This window comes from Laccaria bicolor, genomic scaffold (genome assembly GCF_000143565.1).
Source record: "Laccaria bicolor S238N-H82 LACBIscaffold_1 genomic scaffold, whole genome shotgun sequence".
In the NCBI taxonomy this organism is placed as follows: Eukaryota; Fungi; Basidiomycota; class Agaricomycetes; order Agaricales; family Hydnangiaceae; genus Laccaria; species Laccaria bicolor.
In genome coordinates, this window is record NW_001889872.1 from 1375445 (window position 1) to 1391570 (window position 16126).

The 16126-nt window shown below is 48.3% G+C and overlaps 8 protein-coding genes across 8 annotated transcripts; 6 read left to right on the top strand and 2 right to left on the bottom strand.

Annotated features, from left to right (window-relative positions):
* Positions 1–34: 34 nt before the first annotated feature.
* Positions 35–1134, top strand: LACBIDRAFT_320880 (uncharacterized protein; the record flags this gene model as incomplete). Its single annotated transcript, XM_001873395.1, has 5 exons — positions 35–99; positions 157–277; positions 327–484; positions 536–564; positions 755–1134. 5 exons carry the CDS (start codon positions 35–37, stop codon positions 1132–1134), a joined length of 753 nt encoding a protein of 250 aa, XP_001873430.1.
* A 157-nt stretch (positions 1135–1291) lies between these two features.
* On the top strand, positions 1292–3169 carry LACBIDRAFT_301202 (delta 9-fatty acid desaturase protein; the record flags this gene model as incomplete). Its single annotated transcript, XM_001873396.1, has 10 exons — positions 1292–1464; positions 1512–1623; positions 1677–1681; positions 1744–1768; positions 1836–2007; positions 2135–2242; positions 2387–2442; positions 2490–2531; positions 2612–2953; positions 3005–3169. 10 exons carry the CDS (start codon positions 1292–1294, stop codon positions 3167–3169), a joined length of 1200 nt encoding a protein of 399 aa, XP_001873431.1.
* A 255-nt stretch (positions 3170–3424) lies between these two features.
* Positions 3425–5583, top strand: BRD16201 (RSC complex protein; the record flags this gene model as incomplete). The annotated part of the gene is made up of 6 exons (XM_001873397.1): positions 3425–3654; positions 3734–3965; positions 4031–4179; positions 4232–4334; positions 4387–4515; positions 4570–5583. The coding sequence occupies 6 exons, from the start codon at positions 3425–3427 to the stop codon at positions 5581–5583; spliced, it is 1857 nt and encodes a 618-aa protein (XP_001873432.1).
* A 448-nt stretch (positions 5584–6031) lies between these two features.
* On the top strand, positions 6032–7483 carry LACBIDRAFT_242662 (uncharacterized protein; the record flags this gene model as incomplete). The annotated part of the gene is made up of 8 exons (XM_001873398.1): positions 6032–6392; positions 6443–6588; positions 6643–6739; positions 6787–6953; positions 7012–7064; positions 7115–7223; positions 7290–7370; positions 7421–7483. 8 exons carry the CDS (start codon positions 6032–6034, stop codon positions 7481–7483), a joined length of 1077 nt encoding a protein of 358 aa, XP_001873433.1.
* Positions 7484–7610: 127 nt separating this feature from the next.
* Positions 7611–9878, top strand: LACBIDRAFT_301205 (uncharacterized protein; the record flags this gene model as incomplete). The annotated part of the gene is made up of 7 exons (XM_001873399.1): positions 7611–7779; positions 7835–7965; positions 8021–8297; positions 8357–8437; positions 8492–8713; positions 8765–9051; positions 9102–9878. 7 exons carry the CDS (start codon positions 7611–7613, stop codon positions 9876–9878), a joined length of 1944 nt encoding a protein of 647 aa, XP_001873434.1.
* A 207-nt stretch (positions 9879–10085) lies between these two features.
* On the bottom strand, positions 10086–11575 carry ISC (inositol phosphophingolipids phospholipase C; the record flags this gene model as incomplete). The annotated part of the gene is made up of 5 exons (XM_001874011.1): positions 10086–10856; positions 10906–11025; positions 11075–11261; positions 11312–11485; positions 11535–11575. The coding sequence occupies 5 exons, from the start codon at positions 11573–11575 to the stop codon at positions 10086–10088; spliced, it is 1293 nt and encodes a 430-aa protein (XP_001874046.1).
* A 59-nt stretch (positions 11576–11634) lies between these two features.
* On the top strand, positions 11635–12155 carry LACBIDRAFT_301207 (uncharacterized protein; the record flags this gene model as incomplete). The annotated part of the gene is made up of 2 exons (XM_001873400.1): positions 11635–11657; positions 11708–12155. The coding sequence occupies 2 exons, from the start codon at positions 11635–11637 to the stop codon at positions 12153–12155; spliced, it is 471 nt and encodes a 156-aa protein (XP_001873435.1).
* Positions 12156–12367: 212 nt separating this feature from the next.
* On the bottom strand, positions 12368–16116 carry LACBIDRAFT_301208 (uncharacterized protein; the record flags this gene model as incomplete). Its single annotated transcript, XM_001874012.1, has 6 exons — positions 12368–12385; positions 12436–12838; positions 12894–14049; positions 14103–14469; positions 14521–15374; positions 15423–16116. 6 exons carry the CDS (start codon positions 16114–16116, stop codon positions 12368–12370), a joined length of 3492 nt encoding a protein of 1163 aa, XP_001874047.1.
* Between the last annotated feature and the right edge of the window lie 10 nt (positions 16117–16126).

Consider the following 16126-nt stretch of genomic DNA (forward strand, 5'->3'; position numbering starts at 1 on the left):
CTCATGTTATGACCTTGCTTCACAATCTTCTTCCATGTCTGCGACCTCTGGATCGTTGCTCATCGAAGTTTGCGTAGACTCCGTCCAATCTGCCATAAAGTAGGTTCAATTTATCTGTATACTCTCCATCTCGGACTCATCGCCATAAACTATCAGTGCTGTTGAAGCTGGAGCAGACAGGCTCGAAGTCTGTGGAAACTTGGGCATCGGGGGAGGCACCACTCCTAGTCTTGGTCTTGTGAAATCCATTCAGAGAGCTGTCGACGTTCCGCTCATGGTTGGCAGCGCGGCAGAGGAATCGACTGGCTTCTGATAACGTTTCACAGGTGATGGTGCGTCCTCGCATCGGTGATTTTCTTTATTCGGAAGAGGAAGTGGACGTCATGCTAGAAGATATCCGAATATTCAAACAACGTAATGTACGAGGGTTCGTAGTTGGTGCTTTGTCAAAGGATGGTCGGGTGAACGCTGAGGTGATGAAAAGGTGCGACCCATAATCCCGGCGTTTATCAAAAACACTCATTTTTTTTTTCAGACTTGTCGACGAAATCTTACCTTTCGAAGGTATGAAGTAAAGGGGTGTTGAAGACAGCTCTCATCGGGCGTAGTCTGCTTTCACAGAGCTTTTGACATGACCCGGGACGCCCAGGAAGGTCAGCCTGTTATTTGCTCAACCTATGCGTTCATACGTTGACACATACTCAGCTTTGCGAGATATCGTGGATATCGGAGGGATATCTCGTATATTAACTAGGTACGGCCCATACATCGCCAGAGAAGCTACATATCGACCAATTCGACAGTGGACAAGGCAAGGCGGCGCATTTGGCACTTCCCATGCTGGAAGAGTTATTCGAAGAGGCGAAGAGCCTTGTTGAAGACGAAGTGTGGGGATTGACGCTTATGCCTGGTTCTGGAATCAACACGAAAAGTGTTGCAACTGTTCTAGAAAGCTTATTGCCGCGAGGACTTTGTGAAATCCATTTGAGCGGTGGGAAATGGGTAGAAGGCGAAATGGAATTTAAACGAGCTGGTATGGGGATGGGAAGTGGTGGCGAGGGAAATTGGGGGATATGGGTGACGCAGGAAGATGAGATACGAGGAGTGAGGGAAGTCGTGGATGAAGCGCGCTAAGATTATACCCCGCAGCGCCGTGTCGATTCAATAGTAAGCTTACCGAAGTAACCGAGATAACTGAAGGCTAAAGGCTTGGCAAAACCATTATATAAATAGATCACCTGCCGTCCAAACCCCCGCCTCTTCTCACCTCCTGCCGTTCCACTTGTACTCAATGCCCGTTGAACAACTTGCTTCACCAACACCCAAGATATGGTGGTCCAATGCCATCTTCTTTGTTCTCGTGCACCTCGCCGCTCTGGCTGGGTTTATCTACAACCCAATATGGGAAGCTCGGCGCCCTACCCTTCTCATGGCCTTTTTAATTTGGCAACTGGCAGATTTTGGGTCGGTCATCATTTACGCGTTGTTGTCTGTCTCTCACTCGATTGCAGAATTACCATTGGCTATCACCGTCTCTACTCTCATAGGGCATTCTGCGCGTCTCTACCCGTCCGCGTTGTGTTAGCGATTCTGGGGTCATCGGCCTTCCAGGGATCCATTAAGGTGCGCCGTCCATCCTTTTGTTTAACAGATCTCATATAATAACGCGCATATAGTGGTGGTGCGTAAGAGAGCACCAGCCTAGCAGCCTGTGACGTTCCTTATTTTGTCACCCATATCCAGGTGCCTTCGACACAGACTTCATCATGTTCGTCGCCCGTGTATTCATATTTTATATTTTCTCATGTTGTCACAGAGGTTTACCGATGACCCAGTTCATGATCCGTCAGATTACTTTTCCATACATGAAATTCGTATTCACCGAAACAGGTTATAGATACGCTGCTACCCGAGGTCTCTTTTACTCCCACATGGGATGGATATTTTTCAAACCTACATACGAGCGCATGGGGCTCGTTGAACGTGACGACCTCGAAAAAGATCCGGGTGGGTGGAATATTTAAAGAAGTTGGAAGTAGCTCTAACACTCTCTGCAGTCGTCGTGCTCCAGCATAAATATTATGGTCCACTTTCGATCATCCGGGTATTTCGTTTTCTCAAGCCTTCTCTATAGTTCCTTTGGCACTTGCGTTTGGTTTTGTCCTCCCAACCCTTCTCGGGTCCCTTTGGGGTGATGCTATCGGTGGCTTCATTTGGGGAGGACTAGTCTCGCATCTGTTTAGTACGTTTTTCACGTAATACCCGTGCAACAGCAAAGTATTCATCCCACGGTCTCTCTAGTCTGGCACTGCACCTTCCTTGTAAATTCGTTCGTCACTGTTTTTCTTTATACGCATGTGGGACTGAGGTGGAAATGCAAGTCTAGCACACTGGAATGGATTGCAGCCGTATTCCGACGAAGACACGTCGAGAGGAAGTCTTGTGCGTATGGGCTATTGTTGCAGAAGCCTAGCCGACAGTTTCATTAGATTCTTGCCCTTTTGACGGGAGGAGAAGGAAACCACAATTTTGTAAGCAACATTTTTTTTTGCCTTTCTGGTGCTACAGGTCTGATGAGTCCCCCAGCATGTATGTTGGCTAATCTTTGCAGAGAGATATGGCTTACGCGTCTGTAAAGCATGCTTTCCCACATGACTTTCGCTCTGGGCCATCCTACATGGACTGGGACCCCACCAAGTGGATAATCCTTGGTTTATACCAGCTTAAGCTTGTCTCTAAATTGCGGCGAGCCCGAGAAGACGATCTCGTTGAGGCAGTGCAGCGCATGCATAAAAAATTGTCCGACGGAGAGGCCGAACAAGAGTTAGACAGTTGGTATGGCGAAACCTGGAGAATAAAACAACTTGAGGAGTATGTCGAGGTGAAAAAAGGTGCATGTGTCGTCGTGGTCGATGGATTTGCTACAGATGTGACTTCATATCTTGGCGAACATGTGAGTTATACTCTCATTGATAGCTTGGACGTCTTTTCATCCGATTCGTAGCCTGGCGGAGCGAGTATCATGCGAAAATATTCCTTTCGACCTCGGGACGACGACAGCGCACTTTCGAAGCGGGCAAGTTGGGCGTTTCACGGTGGGCTCAACAACCATTCCTGGGCCGCGAAGAAACGCATGCGAGAATTGAGAATTGCCAAGATTGTAGATTAGATAAAGACTTTTACAGCTGACTGCATAATCGTAGACCACTCCGAAATTTCTTTCGAGCGCCCTCTAAACAGCCATTTTAGATAAAGAAGCCTTCGGGTGATACCAGCTGCTCCATGAAGTTCAAGCTGGCAGAAACAACGCCACATAGTCACGTGACGTAATATGGAGGTTGGGTTCATCCGCCTGTTTTACTCCTGCTCATCGCATTTAAACCAATATCACGCCGACGTGGAAAAAAACTACACGGGCTGAGAAATGTCAAAGAGAGAACACCCCAGGTCGAGTGGTGCGGTGGCCGTCGACGATTTACGAGTGAAACGTCGCCGAGATACAGTTGGCTCATCCTCCGACATGGATATTACAATGTCCGACCCAGTTACGGTGGATGTCGATGTTACAGGTGGAACGGTGGTTGGAGATCCAGAAGTGGTCAAAGAGCAGGGGTTGACGTTGTGGCAAACCGTGAAAGATGCAGTCAACAAGGAGTGAGTGAGCCTTCCTGCCTTATTCGACCTTTTCGCATCGTTATGATGTCGCTGACCTTTCAACTCCCTTTTTTCACAGGGGCCGAGCGCTCTCCTTGGACTTTTTACGCAAACCCTCCAAACGCCTATATGCTGACTACTACGTGATAATAAAACAACCTATTGCTCTGGATGACATCAAAAAGAAGATTGATAATGGCGGTTATGCATCCCTTGAAGAGGTCAGACAAGACTTTGAGCTCTGCTTCAGCAACGCAAAACAATACAATATGAAAGATAGTCCCATATGGAAGGACGCAAAGGAGTTGCTGGTGAGCACTTCTCCGTTGCTTGCATATACTGCCTCGATTCTTACGCCTGCATTAATGTCCCCCAGAAACTGACCAACAAAACATACAATAAGCTAGCCCCAAGCAACGAGGACGGAGGGGATGGAGAGGATGAGAAGGGTAAATCAAAGGCGCCAAACCTGAATCGCTTGATCAAGTCCAGGCTTCAGAAGCTAGTGGACAAGACTGACCCATCGTATGTCTCTTTGTTGTTTCCTTGATTCTTTGGTTTATTTGCATCTTGACAGGGGCCGTACCATGTCTACAGTCTTTATGGAATTACCTTCCAAAAAGGAATGGGCAATCTATTATAAGGAGATTAAGAAACCACAATGCTTAGAGAACATCTTTGTACGTTGGATTTCCTGGTTCTCAGATAACCTTTGGCTTGAATTCGGTTTAGAAACGCATCAAACGAAAGGAATACGCCTCTGCCGCGGATTTCGCAGCAGATGTAGAACTGGTCTTCTCCAATGCAATGACTTTCAACCAGGAGCACACACCCATCTGGGAAGATGCACTTGCTCTCAAAGTACTTTAGTTGGTCGTATGATGATCCTCAATGACGGCTGACTGGTAACTCTAGAAATACTTTCACCAACTCATGGCAGATCTACCACCTCCTTTCTCGATTCCAGAGTACACAAAACCATCAAACAAGATAAAGATAAAGCCACAGGCAACTCAGTTGGTGGCCTCGACTTCAACGCCTTCTATCGCCAAGACCGAACCCGCAACGTCATCACTCCTTCTCCGTGTCCCTGCGAATACGGCTACGAAAGCACCATCACAACCTCCCGCTCCTTCCCCGACCCTCAATTTTGCCGCTCTTCCAGCTTCAAATGCGATCACACCCGCATCGTCAGTTGCAACCGTCCAACCACCAAAGGCTCCAACGAAATCTGCTACACCACAGCCTATCGTGCCTGGGACATCATTCATAAATTCAACGGCATCCCACTATCCACATGCGGCGTATAAACCCCCAATTTCTACCTCGAGCACGCCTATTCCAACTTTGTCAACTCCCATCCTACGTCCGAACTCGATTTTAAATGCACATTCGACATCGAACTCCCCTGCTCCTATACCTTTGCATCCTTCACATCAACTGAAGTCTGTATCGCTTCGGATACAGCCTCGTGGAAGGTTGTTCAACCTCAATCATCAAGACGGAGTCAAGAGCTGGGCCGTCCGACTGGTTCCAGGGGAAACTGGCGTGGTTGTGGCAGATGTCTCTTTCCTTGGTGATCCAGAGGAGGAGAGCAGTGGTGATGAGGATGGAGATCACGATGAAAATGAAGATGAGATGGAGGTTGATGTTCCTGTTAAGAATGGTCGAAAAAAGGGCAAGGGTAAAGGAAAAGCTAGAGTGACGAGGAGTTCCAAGGCATCTCCTTCAAAAGTCAAAGCGGTGAAGAAGAAGGTGGAGAAGGTGGGGGAGGTGCAGCTCAAGGTGAACGGGCTGGTTGTGAAGGAGCAGCCTGAGCAGCCGGGTGAATGGAATGTGCATCTTCCACTAGGTTCGAATACTTTGGAGGTTGGAGAAGTTGGTGGTCTCATCTGGAAAGTGTATGTTGAGCGGCTTGGAGGTATTTAATACTATCACTCTGTAGATAATACTCTTAGAAGAGACTTTAATTTCCTGATGACGAACGCCAAGCACAGATTGAGTATGTCGGGAGATTCCGATACTATCACTCATCAGTAATAAGCTTTGTCTAAAACCTTGAGTCTTGACTCATGAGCGCAACAACCAACGCTGAAACTAAGCTTAATGGCGACGAGGACCCATCTCTTGAGGTTGAAGAAGACGACGACGTAGAGGAGGTCGGTGAAACGGGGGCAACGGGTACGTCGAACACGTTCTGTGTAATGTCCCCGATCTCACAGTGGATTGTCCACTACTGAAGGGGACGCGAAGAAGAAGAAAAAGAAGAAAAAGCCAAAAAAGAAGAAGCCTCAACAGTCAGACCCCCCGCGTGTTGGCTTGTCCAAGTTCTTCCCTGACGGTATATATCCAGAGGGTGAAATCCAGCCTTACAAGGATGAGTGCGTGCACGTCATTTCTCAGGGTGGCAGGGGATAAAGTTAATCTTTCTTTCTCAAGTAATTCATGGCGCACGACGTCGGAAGAAAAGCGGTACGACGAGAGGATGGCAAACGAGGATCCGGAAAAGACGTACCAGAGCATTCGCCGTGCTGCAGAGGTTCACCGTCAGGTTCGACAACATGCGCGGAGACATATTCGTCCGGGTATGACGATGACGGAGATTGCGAACAATATTGAAGATGGGACTCGCGCGCTTGTGGAGGAAGATGGCCTTTTATCTGGGGTTGGGTTTCCGACTGGTTTGAGTTTGAATAACTGCGCGGCGCATTATACACCAAACGCTGGGGATACAACCGGTTTGTTAGGTTTCGTTCTTCTGCTACATTGGTGTCTAATCCCATTCTAGTGCTTCAGAAGGGAGACGTTCTGAAAGTGGATATTGGTGTGCATGTCAAAGGACGGATTGCGGACTCTGCGTTCACGCTGACTTGGGAGCCAACGTACAACAAGCTTCTTGAGGCTGTAAAGGCCGCCACTGATACTGGTATTCGTGTATGGATATATTGCTTTGACTTTCTCGCTGTGATTGATTATTTCGATCAACAGGAATCAGGAATCGACGCCCGGTTAGGAGAAATTGCTGGCGCTATCCAAGAAACGATGGAGTCATATGAGGTAGAGGTTAATGGGACCGTGTATCCGGGTAGGCAATTTTTTATTTTCATCCCATGTCTGCTGACCGTGATGGAGTCAAACCCATTGAGAATCTTAGCGGACATTCCATCAATCCTTATCAAATTCACGGAGGAAAGTCGATTCTTTTGGTGAAAAATGACGACCAGACAAAAATGGAGGAAGGAGAATACTTTGCTATTGAAACGTTCGGGTCTACGGGCCGTGGGCGGATTGTGGAAAGTGTATGGCTGACCATGCTGTTATTATCATCCGCGTCGATCTAATTCAGCGAATGCGCAGGGCGAAGTGTCGCACTATGCGAGAAGAATGGACGCGCCTCACGTGCCACTACGGTGAGTTTTCGGACGGTGAGATCGGAGCGGTTGGCTAACGGTGGATGCAGATTAACATCAGCAAAAACACTCCTGAAGAGCATCAATAAGAATTTTGGTACGCTGCCTTTCTGTCGACGCTACCTCGATAGGGCTGGCGAGAGCAAATACCTCCTTGCGGTGAGCGCAAATTTATTTGGAATTGACAAGATTTCACATGCTTTTGACTCATGAATCTTGATGTAGCTAAATCACCTCGTTGGGCAAGGGATTGTACAAGATTATCCACCTCTCTGCGACCAGCGTGGATCGATGACAGCTCAGTTTGTGAGTAGTATGTATTTGATTTATATTACCTGGTACTAATACAATAGCAGGAACACACGATCCTACTTCGGCCGACGGTGAAGGAAGTTGTTACTCGGGGAGACGACTACTGAATAGGCACGTGACGTGCGGTGAAACTACATGGTAGTATGTAGAATGTAACTTGTACTCGTACTCTCTATTTCTGCTTTGCTGCCCTCCTGGCTATTTCATTCAAACACCATTATTCAATACACTTCTATGCCTCCTCCATCTTCTTCATTTTCGCTTGCAGACTCCCTTCTGCATTATTCTACTCCCGGCGTCGCTCCCCCGTCCTCTCGTGTCGATCCGAAGCTTAAGCTACAACCTAGAACTCCCTTGAGGATGTGGGATTATTGGAAGTTCGCCGCACTCGTCGCTTCAAAAGGTACGTTCAGTCCGATTGACACTTATCACTCCAATGACACTCATCTCATTCTCAGCGACCGAACTTACTTCGGATGTTCTTTCTCATCATATATGGGGCCCAAGGCGCAAATCTTGGGGCATAGAAATGACTATTGTTACAAGCCTTATCCGTGGTGCTGAGCGTCATAGCTCACTTGTCGACATTGTGAGCTCTATGATCCGTCGCTGGGACCCTGACAATCTCATTTCAAATTCCAAAGGGCACGATTCGCATGATGATGAGCATCGGTGGTCTCGTCCCCTTGCCATCAGATGCCCTCGTGACTCCTGTTACTTTTCGCGTCAGGAGGCGTCAACTCCGAGGCATCCTCGCGGAGTACGATGCCCTCGAATCAGGTTTGCGGGAGCTTTGTGGGGAGTGGGTTGTGGGGAAAAAGACTTGGCAGCGCCTCCAGACAGAGTGGAAGGCGGGGAATCACTCCCACGGCCCTGGTGAACCCAAACGGAAGGAGCGTGTTATTCTCTACATCCATGGAGGTCTGCGACTATCATACATCATTCATCTCTTAATCACCCAGCTGACAACCCCCTTCTAGGTGCCTACTACCTTTCTAGCGCGGCCGCCCAGCGAATCATCTCGATCCCTCTTTCAAAGTACACAGATACACGTGTTTTTGGTGCATTCTCTTTTGATCTACCCTTTTATCTTGTTTACTGATTCCGCTGCATAGCTTTGGATTATCGATTGGCTCCCGAAACTTGTTTCCCTGGACCCTTGCATGACGTCGTATCCGGATATTTTAGGCTGGTAGAAGACCTGCACATACCTCCAGAAAACATCATAGTATGCGGAGACAGCGCCGGAGGTGGTCTTTCTCTCGCTTTGTTGATGTATCTGAGGGATAACAGCTATGCCATGCCGTCTGGTTGCATTCTCATGTCTCCCTGGGTCGGTCAGTAACTCATATCGCCTATGTCTTCGTGTCGTTCAACTGTTTTCTTAGATCTCACGATGAGTTGCGAATCTTGGGACTCCAACGCGCCCTATGATGTGGTTCCGTGCCCGACACCTGAAAATCATATGAACCCCATCGCCCTCTATCTTGGAGAACACACAGAGCAATATCTTACACACCCTTATGCGAGTCCACTGTTTGGGGATCTCAAAGGACTTCCTCCGTTGCTTATACAAGCTGGCGACGCGGAGGTATTACGGGACGAGATCACGTTGCTCGCACATAAGGCAACACTGGCAGGTGTTCAAGTCAGACACGAACTTTATGAAGATGCTGTACGTGTTTTCGAGTTGAGTAGATATTTTAGCTTACAAGATTATCACAGATCCATGTTTTCCAGGCCTATCCCTTCCTTGATGCCTCCCGGCGCTCCTTTCAGTCTATGCGGGACTTTGTTTGCGATGTCTTACCTCAATATCAAAGCCGATCCCCTCAACTTTTATGTGCAAATGCAGAGAAGGAATTGGAACAAGAGATTGAGAGCGATAGGGCTGTTATCGTTAGCGGAGATGGCGCCGAGTCCAACTTGGGAATGGACGGTGTCAAAGAAAAATTTGCAAAGAAATCAGACGACTCCGATTCGACCGGAAGTGAATACGATGATGCAAGTTGGGTGCAATCACCTGTGTGGCCTCGGAAACCTTCGTCTCGTCTCTTCACACTTGACAATGACGCTGATGCAGAACTAGAAGATTTAGAGGACCTTGCAGATCTAGATATTATTCCCGAATTACAACTCTCACAACCGCCAGCGCTATCAGCCCCGCCTACACCACTGCCGACAGATCCTTCCTTTACTCCAGGGCTGCGTCGCATTCACTCTGCCTTTTCCAATGTTCTTCCGCACCTAGATGCCACACAACCAGTTCGTCCTCAACCGAGGCACCATCGAAGCTCGCATACACTTCGAACGACGGCGAACTTTGGGATGTCAAGCGTTCAATCACCTCCTCCTTCACCTTCCATCCGACGCAGTTTTGCTAGCGCTAGCCATCCAGACATCACATCCCTCGTTGAAAACTGGTCACACTCCGGGCCTGCCAACCAGACGACGCTATTTACGACCCAACATTACGCGAGTCATTCATCGCACTTATCATGACAAGACCGCAAATACTTACACGCTTCTCCTACCACGTTGTACACGATACTAAATGGGGCTGCTGGCCATGACATGCAAATGTGTTTGTAAAATACATACATTATATCTCAATAGTTATTTAAATTAGTGGTATATTCATAATGTCGAAAGATGTTCACCATTGTCGTCAGCGGGGTATAAGCGTCTGCATCAACCAACATATCTGCGTCAACCAACATAATCACCCACATCCCGTTGGACACCTGACTGGATGTCCAAGCCCTTTCTGTATATTTCCAGCTCTTCGATGACGTTCATGAGGGCGTTGCACTCCCAATTGCCATACAAGAAGCCTTCATACAGCATCGTTGTCGCCAACCATGCAATGAACACGGTGAAAAGCATGAAAATTGGGTTGATCCAGGAATGTGGAAGCCATGCCGAGCCAATGATGATTGCGAGGAGTAAGATGATACACAGAGCAAATATGACAAGCTCTTTCCTAGAGCGTTCGCGCGAGAAGCGATAGCAAGCCGTGAGTGCTTGAATCGTCGTCGCAATAGACGCGTTTGAAAGCTCTTTGGAAGCTTCTGCGTTTTGGACATCACTCGCTTCGATGTGCAATGTTGCATCCAAGCCAAAGTGGTCAGAGTAGGAGAAATTGTAACCAGGAACGGGGTCAGTGAGGACGACCTTGCATTCCTTTGCTTTGAGCAAAGGAAATGTCTGTCCAGGTGAGGTTTGGTGTCTCTCGGGCTGTCGGTATAAAACATAGTCGAGGCGCTTTCCCCAGCTGCCAGCGGCATACCCTTTCGCTGCAGAGTAGGAATTAAGAGGAGAGTCTGCTGTGATGCCAAGTTTAGTGATGGCTTCTAGGGCGTTGGTCACGGATGTAGCGTCAGGGTTTGGATGGGTAACCACCCATGAGTCGGTCAGAGACGCGTGGTCTCGAATGACAGTCATTGGAAGCGTAGGTGGGATACTATTAAAATCGCCCAGCTGCGTGGTGTTGAGCATTATTCCATGCGGCAAAGAGAAATGTACGTACAGCAATAACGTAGCGACCACGCTCTGCTGCTTGGCGCGTTAGCTTGGCGAACTCCCATGCATTGACCAGGCGATGTGCTCTGTTGTATTCAGGACCGTCTTCACCACCTTTGGCGAAGAGCTGTAAGGACAATGTTAACGTTGTGTAATCAAAGACGCATAGCACATACGTGAGTATTGAATATTTGGACATGACCGAGGACGGGGTGAAGAATGGTTACGCTTGCAGCTGCTTTTCCAACAAACCAGTCACCAGCCGCCACGTCGATAGGCGACCCGTTGAGAGAATATGGGTTGACAGATGTTGTGACTATAGGGAAACGAGTGAAGATGGCAAGGCCTGCGCCAAGTGCACCGCTGACACGAGCTGTAAGGACGAAGTTGGAAAATGAGAAAATATGTCAAACCTATAGAAGAATTTTGAATGAGGCAGGCGCTTGGAAACACTCTCTAGGACATGTTCATAATCCGCAAAGACCCAAATTTCTTGGAGAGCAACAATGTCGTGATCCGAGTCCGCCAGGAAACGTGCTATGGCTTGAATGCGTTCAGTGCGGTTTTTGGCAACATACTTGAGTCCCCTGAATGAAATATTGAGAAAACAACGCGAGATATAAAGAAAGAGCAAACCAGCAATTGAGAGACAATAAACGAATCTCTGACTCGGACATGACTGACTTGAAAGAGAAGAAGTCACACCCAAGTCACCATGTAAATGATGGTGTAATCAATGTCTGCACCAACACCCAACGAGTGCGTCCAATCTCTTCGCTACACTGGCTCGCCTTACAACCCCCTCCCAGCATCGAAATTGCCACAAGGGCTGCAGATAACTTCACGCGCATATACTATGCAACCTACGACTCCGATACACGTCTGGCAGATCTTCCCCAGTTCTACCGCCCATCATCCTCCTTGACATGGAACGGGAAGCCATTCCAAGGCGCAGACGGCCTTCGACAGCTCATAGAAACGATGCCCATGACAAAACATGAGGTCCAGTCGTTCGATTGTCATCCCATACCGGGTACACAACCGCCGTCGCTATTAATTACTGTCTCTGGAAATGTCACCCATGGCAGAGGACCAGCTGGAAATCCTCCAAATACACCCAACAGAGCGACTGATGGTCATCCCCGTGTCTTCTCTCAGACGTTCATGCTCGTTCCAGATTCCGCCGCGCCCCCAACGAAGCCAGGAGAGGTAGCAAAGTACTATGTGAGCGCGGATGCTGTACGATTTGTTGGTTAGGAAGAAGGTCTGTGATACAAATTTTTCGTGTTGATGGACTCGTTCAAATTAGCCTTCCAATGAAGATTCAATTATTACATAAAGCCTTGATAAATAATGTAATGCGGCCTTGAATGGTGGTACACATTTCCACCAAACCCCAATTACAATTGAACCCGTGGAGTAGATTATTGTAGCAACAATAATGGACGAAACACTTAGAAGCCAGGCGCTCATCCGAATGTTTGACTCTATTTCACGACGGTAAGCAAAGACAGAGAGTTAAAAAGACATGACGTACCGAGCGAGCGCTGCGCTTGATTTTTGACAAACGCCATTCGTCCGGTTTCTCGTATTTGTTGAACAGCGGTTCAATCTTCTCCTGTCGCTTACGTTTGCTGATTTTGTTCGCATCAGCAACTTTGAAGAATTGTGGCGCAACCTCCACAAGCCATTTGGGTTCAACGGCTGTCACATTATGACAATACTCGCGGGTTGTCAACACAAGTTCATGGTAAACAAGCCACTCCGGGTTCCGGTTGAAAAGCGCAGAAGATGGATGGATGTACACCGGGGTACCTTCGACTAGCGTCTTGTATCCCTCTTGAGGATCTTTCTTGGCAGCATTCCGGAAGAAGCCAGAGCAAATGGCCTTCCTAACTCGGTTGTAGTCTCTGCCAGCCGACAATATGTCATGTTTATAGCTAGAGTAAAGCATCAGAATGCATTTTTTACAAAGAAGAGAGGGAGTAAGCGCACCGATCCATGATGCCAAGTAACTGCTTTCTTACATCCTGTGCTCTTCTCATGCTCCTGGCTTGGATGAAGTTCTCATAACACCACGGGTTTGAGAAATTTGCCGCCTTCCAACCATTGTAAACCGTAAGCAGGGTTAGGTGGTCACCTTCAGGCTGATGGAACTTTGCTTTCTTAGAATCAGCCTGCCCTTGTTTCTCCTTTGGTCGGTAGAACACGCTTTGAACAGAAAGCATGGCAACGATGGAAAGAATTTCCTCTGAGCATCCCAACTCTACAGATGCAATCAACATTTTTGCTAATGGTGGTTCCATCGGGAAATCAGCCATTTTTCGCCCCAACCTCGTCAACAAGCCCTCGTCATCCAACGCTGAGAGCGCATATAATGACTCCAGGGCGGTTAACATTGTCGGTGCAGGTGGGGGATCCATGAAGTCAAAGCTGAGCAGATCGTTAACGCCCATGGCCTTCAATTGAAGGATGGTAGCAGCAAGATTGGTTCGTTGGATATCGGGGATAGAGTTGGGAAGCATCTCGTTTCGATATGCTGCCTCCGTGTATAACCGATAGCACTTTCCGGGACCTGTTCTCCCAGCTCGACCAGAACGTTGCCGGGCCTGCGCTTGCGAGATAGGCATGACGACCAAGGAGTCCATTCCTAACTTCGGATCGTATGCATTCTGCTTCGAGAACCCTGGATCAATGACATAGTAAATTCCTGGGATCGTCAAGCTCGTTTCTGCGACGTTCGTAGCAATAACAACTTTACGAGCTCCAGGGGGCGTCGGCTCGAATACTCGGGACTGTACTTCGGATGGGAGGGCTGAGTAGATTGGGAGGATGAGAAGTTCAGGAACTTTGGGTCCCAGGGCTTTCATACGCTCGAAAAGAATTTCACAAGCAGTATCAATTTCCTCCTGCCCAGTGAGGAAGAGTAGGATATCACCAGGAGGTTCCGAAAGATGGATTTGCATGACGGTGATGAGAGAGGCGTCGAGGTAATCTGACTCTGGCTCCTTGGTGTACAGAATCTCGACAGGATACGTTCGGCCAGGGATGGTGAAGATTGGGCATCCGAAGAAGTATTTCGAAAACTTTTCGGCATCGAGAGTAGCTGAAGTCACAATGAGTTTCAGATCGGGACGGCGTTTAACAGCCTCTGTAAGGACAAGGTTATTGTTTATGGTATGAAGACAGAGACGAAGGACCCACTTTTGAGGAGGCCAAAGAGAACATCGGTAGCAATTGTACGCTCATGCGCCTCATCCAACATAACTACAGAATACGAGCTGCACAATGGGTCGATCAAGCATTCTCGCTGAAGCATACCGTCCGTCATGTACTTTATCCGCGTTTCAGGACTCGTGCAATCCTCGAACCGGATGGTATACCCAACTTCCTGACCAAGCCGACAACCGACCTCTTCAGATACTCGTTTCGCCACTGACATGGCAGCTACACGACGAGGTTGGGTACAACCAATCCTCCCTCTTTCGGCGTACCCAGACTCGGCAAGATATTGTACCATTTGCGTAGTCTTTCCAGATCCAGTGTCACCAACGACAATGAGAACTTGGTGCTGTTAAACTATTCAAAAATTGCTCGTGTGTGGAATGTGGCAGATGCTTACCTCCTCGATGGCTTTCAGAAGAGGATCTCGAAGCTTGTAAATTGGTAAACTCTTGCGTTGATCTTGAATGCTCAATGATGTTATTTCGCCGAATGTTGTTGCTTTGTTGAAGCTTTGTTGTTTCCAAGATGGAACCTCTCCAGCCTTTTGACCCTTCAAATTCCCGCGCAAATCTTGGGCGAACATCTTGTCTGTCTCTTTCGACATAGGATCAAGCCAAGGTTGGCTGAAATCTCGAGCCTGAGAGTCAGCCTCTTCGTTAGCTTCTTGTTGTCGCAACTCGCGTCGCTCTTTCGCAAGTGACGCTCCAGCAAGAGCAGCTCGATTGAGGGAGCCATCAGGTGCCTTGACGATCTTCACGGGACTAAGGTCAAGAGTTCGTTTCGTCTGTCCGGCCAAAAATGGCGGTTCATCTTCCCTAATTTCGACGTCTAACTCCTCTTCAACCTGAACATGCGCCATGGGATTGTTGAAGTCCTCGTCAAGGTCTGGATACTCTGATGCGTCGATTGCGCCGGACGATATCAGTTGTTTGATTTCCCAACGCTCTGGTGACGTCAGGCGTTTGGCAGACCTGACGGGTCCCTCATCTTTTGATCGTAGTGGCAAGGCATTGGCACCTGAAGATGCACGCGCTGCTCGAACGCGTTCTTCCTCTAGCTCGGCCTCAGACATAATGCGAAGGTGTGGAGTAAGATCCCGGCCCGAAACCTGGTCGACATCCTTCATAGAGAGCCCGATTCTATTGCCAGCAACACTCATCACTTTGACTTTGACTTGTTGCCCTCTGCTAAGTAGATCTGACGCTGAATTCGCTCGTGCACCAGTCTGAATGCTGGATACATGAACCATGCCTGAGGAACTGTTACTAAAGTTCATCCAAGAGTAAAAGAGAGAAATACCTTCTACTCTCCCCATAACCCCCTCCAAAGTGACGAACGCGCCAAACTCTTTTAGGCCGGTAACTTTACCATTATATATCTTAAAAATGACTGGCCGCTCGTCCATCTGTCTGCCACCTCCGTTGCGACCACCCCACCTATCATCCCTTCGATCCCCTCTTCCTCTCCCTGGACTTGGACTTCTTCTTCTAGGGGAGGGTGAGCGACCCCGCCGCTGACGTTTTGGCGATGGCTCGTCACGAGTTGGACTAGGGCGCGACTTCTTCCCAGAAACAAGGTCGCCAAGTTCTTGCAAAAACACATCATCTGGGACGGCAGGAGGTACGTCCTTGTCTTGCAGAGCAAGTCCAGGGAAAAGTCTCTTCTGCCTCTCCTTCTCGCTGAGCTCACCATTACCTTCGTCGGCTTTAGAGTTCCCGTTCGCTTTCGCAGATTTTGGGTAGTGCTTCTTATGTTTGGGGTGCATGCTGAGGATCAAACGATCTACGTTCTCAACAAAAGAATCTGGAAAGTCGGCACCAACATCATTTAGTTGAGCTTTAAAGTCGGGCAGGCTCTTGTTAGCCTGCTCATGGAGGGAGATAACGAATTCCGCAAGAGTCTTGTCATTGATCCCAGTGTAATTATCAATCTCTTGTGTTATTTTCGCGACCAAGGAAAGGAATTCAAGGTTGTAGAGGTCCTGGTCGGCCATGACTAGAGGG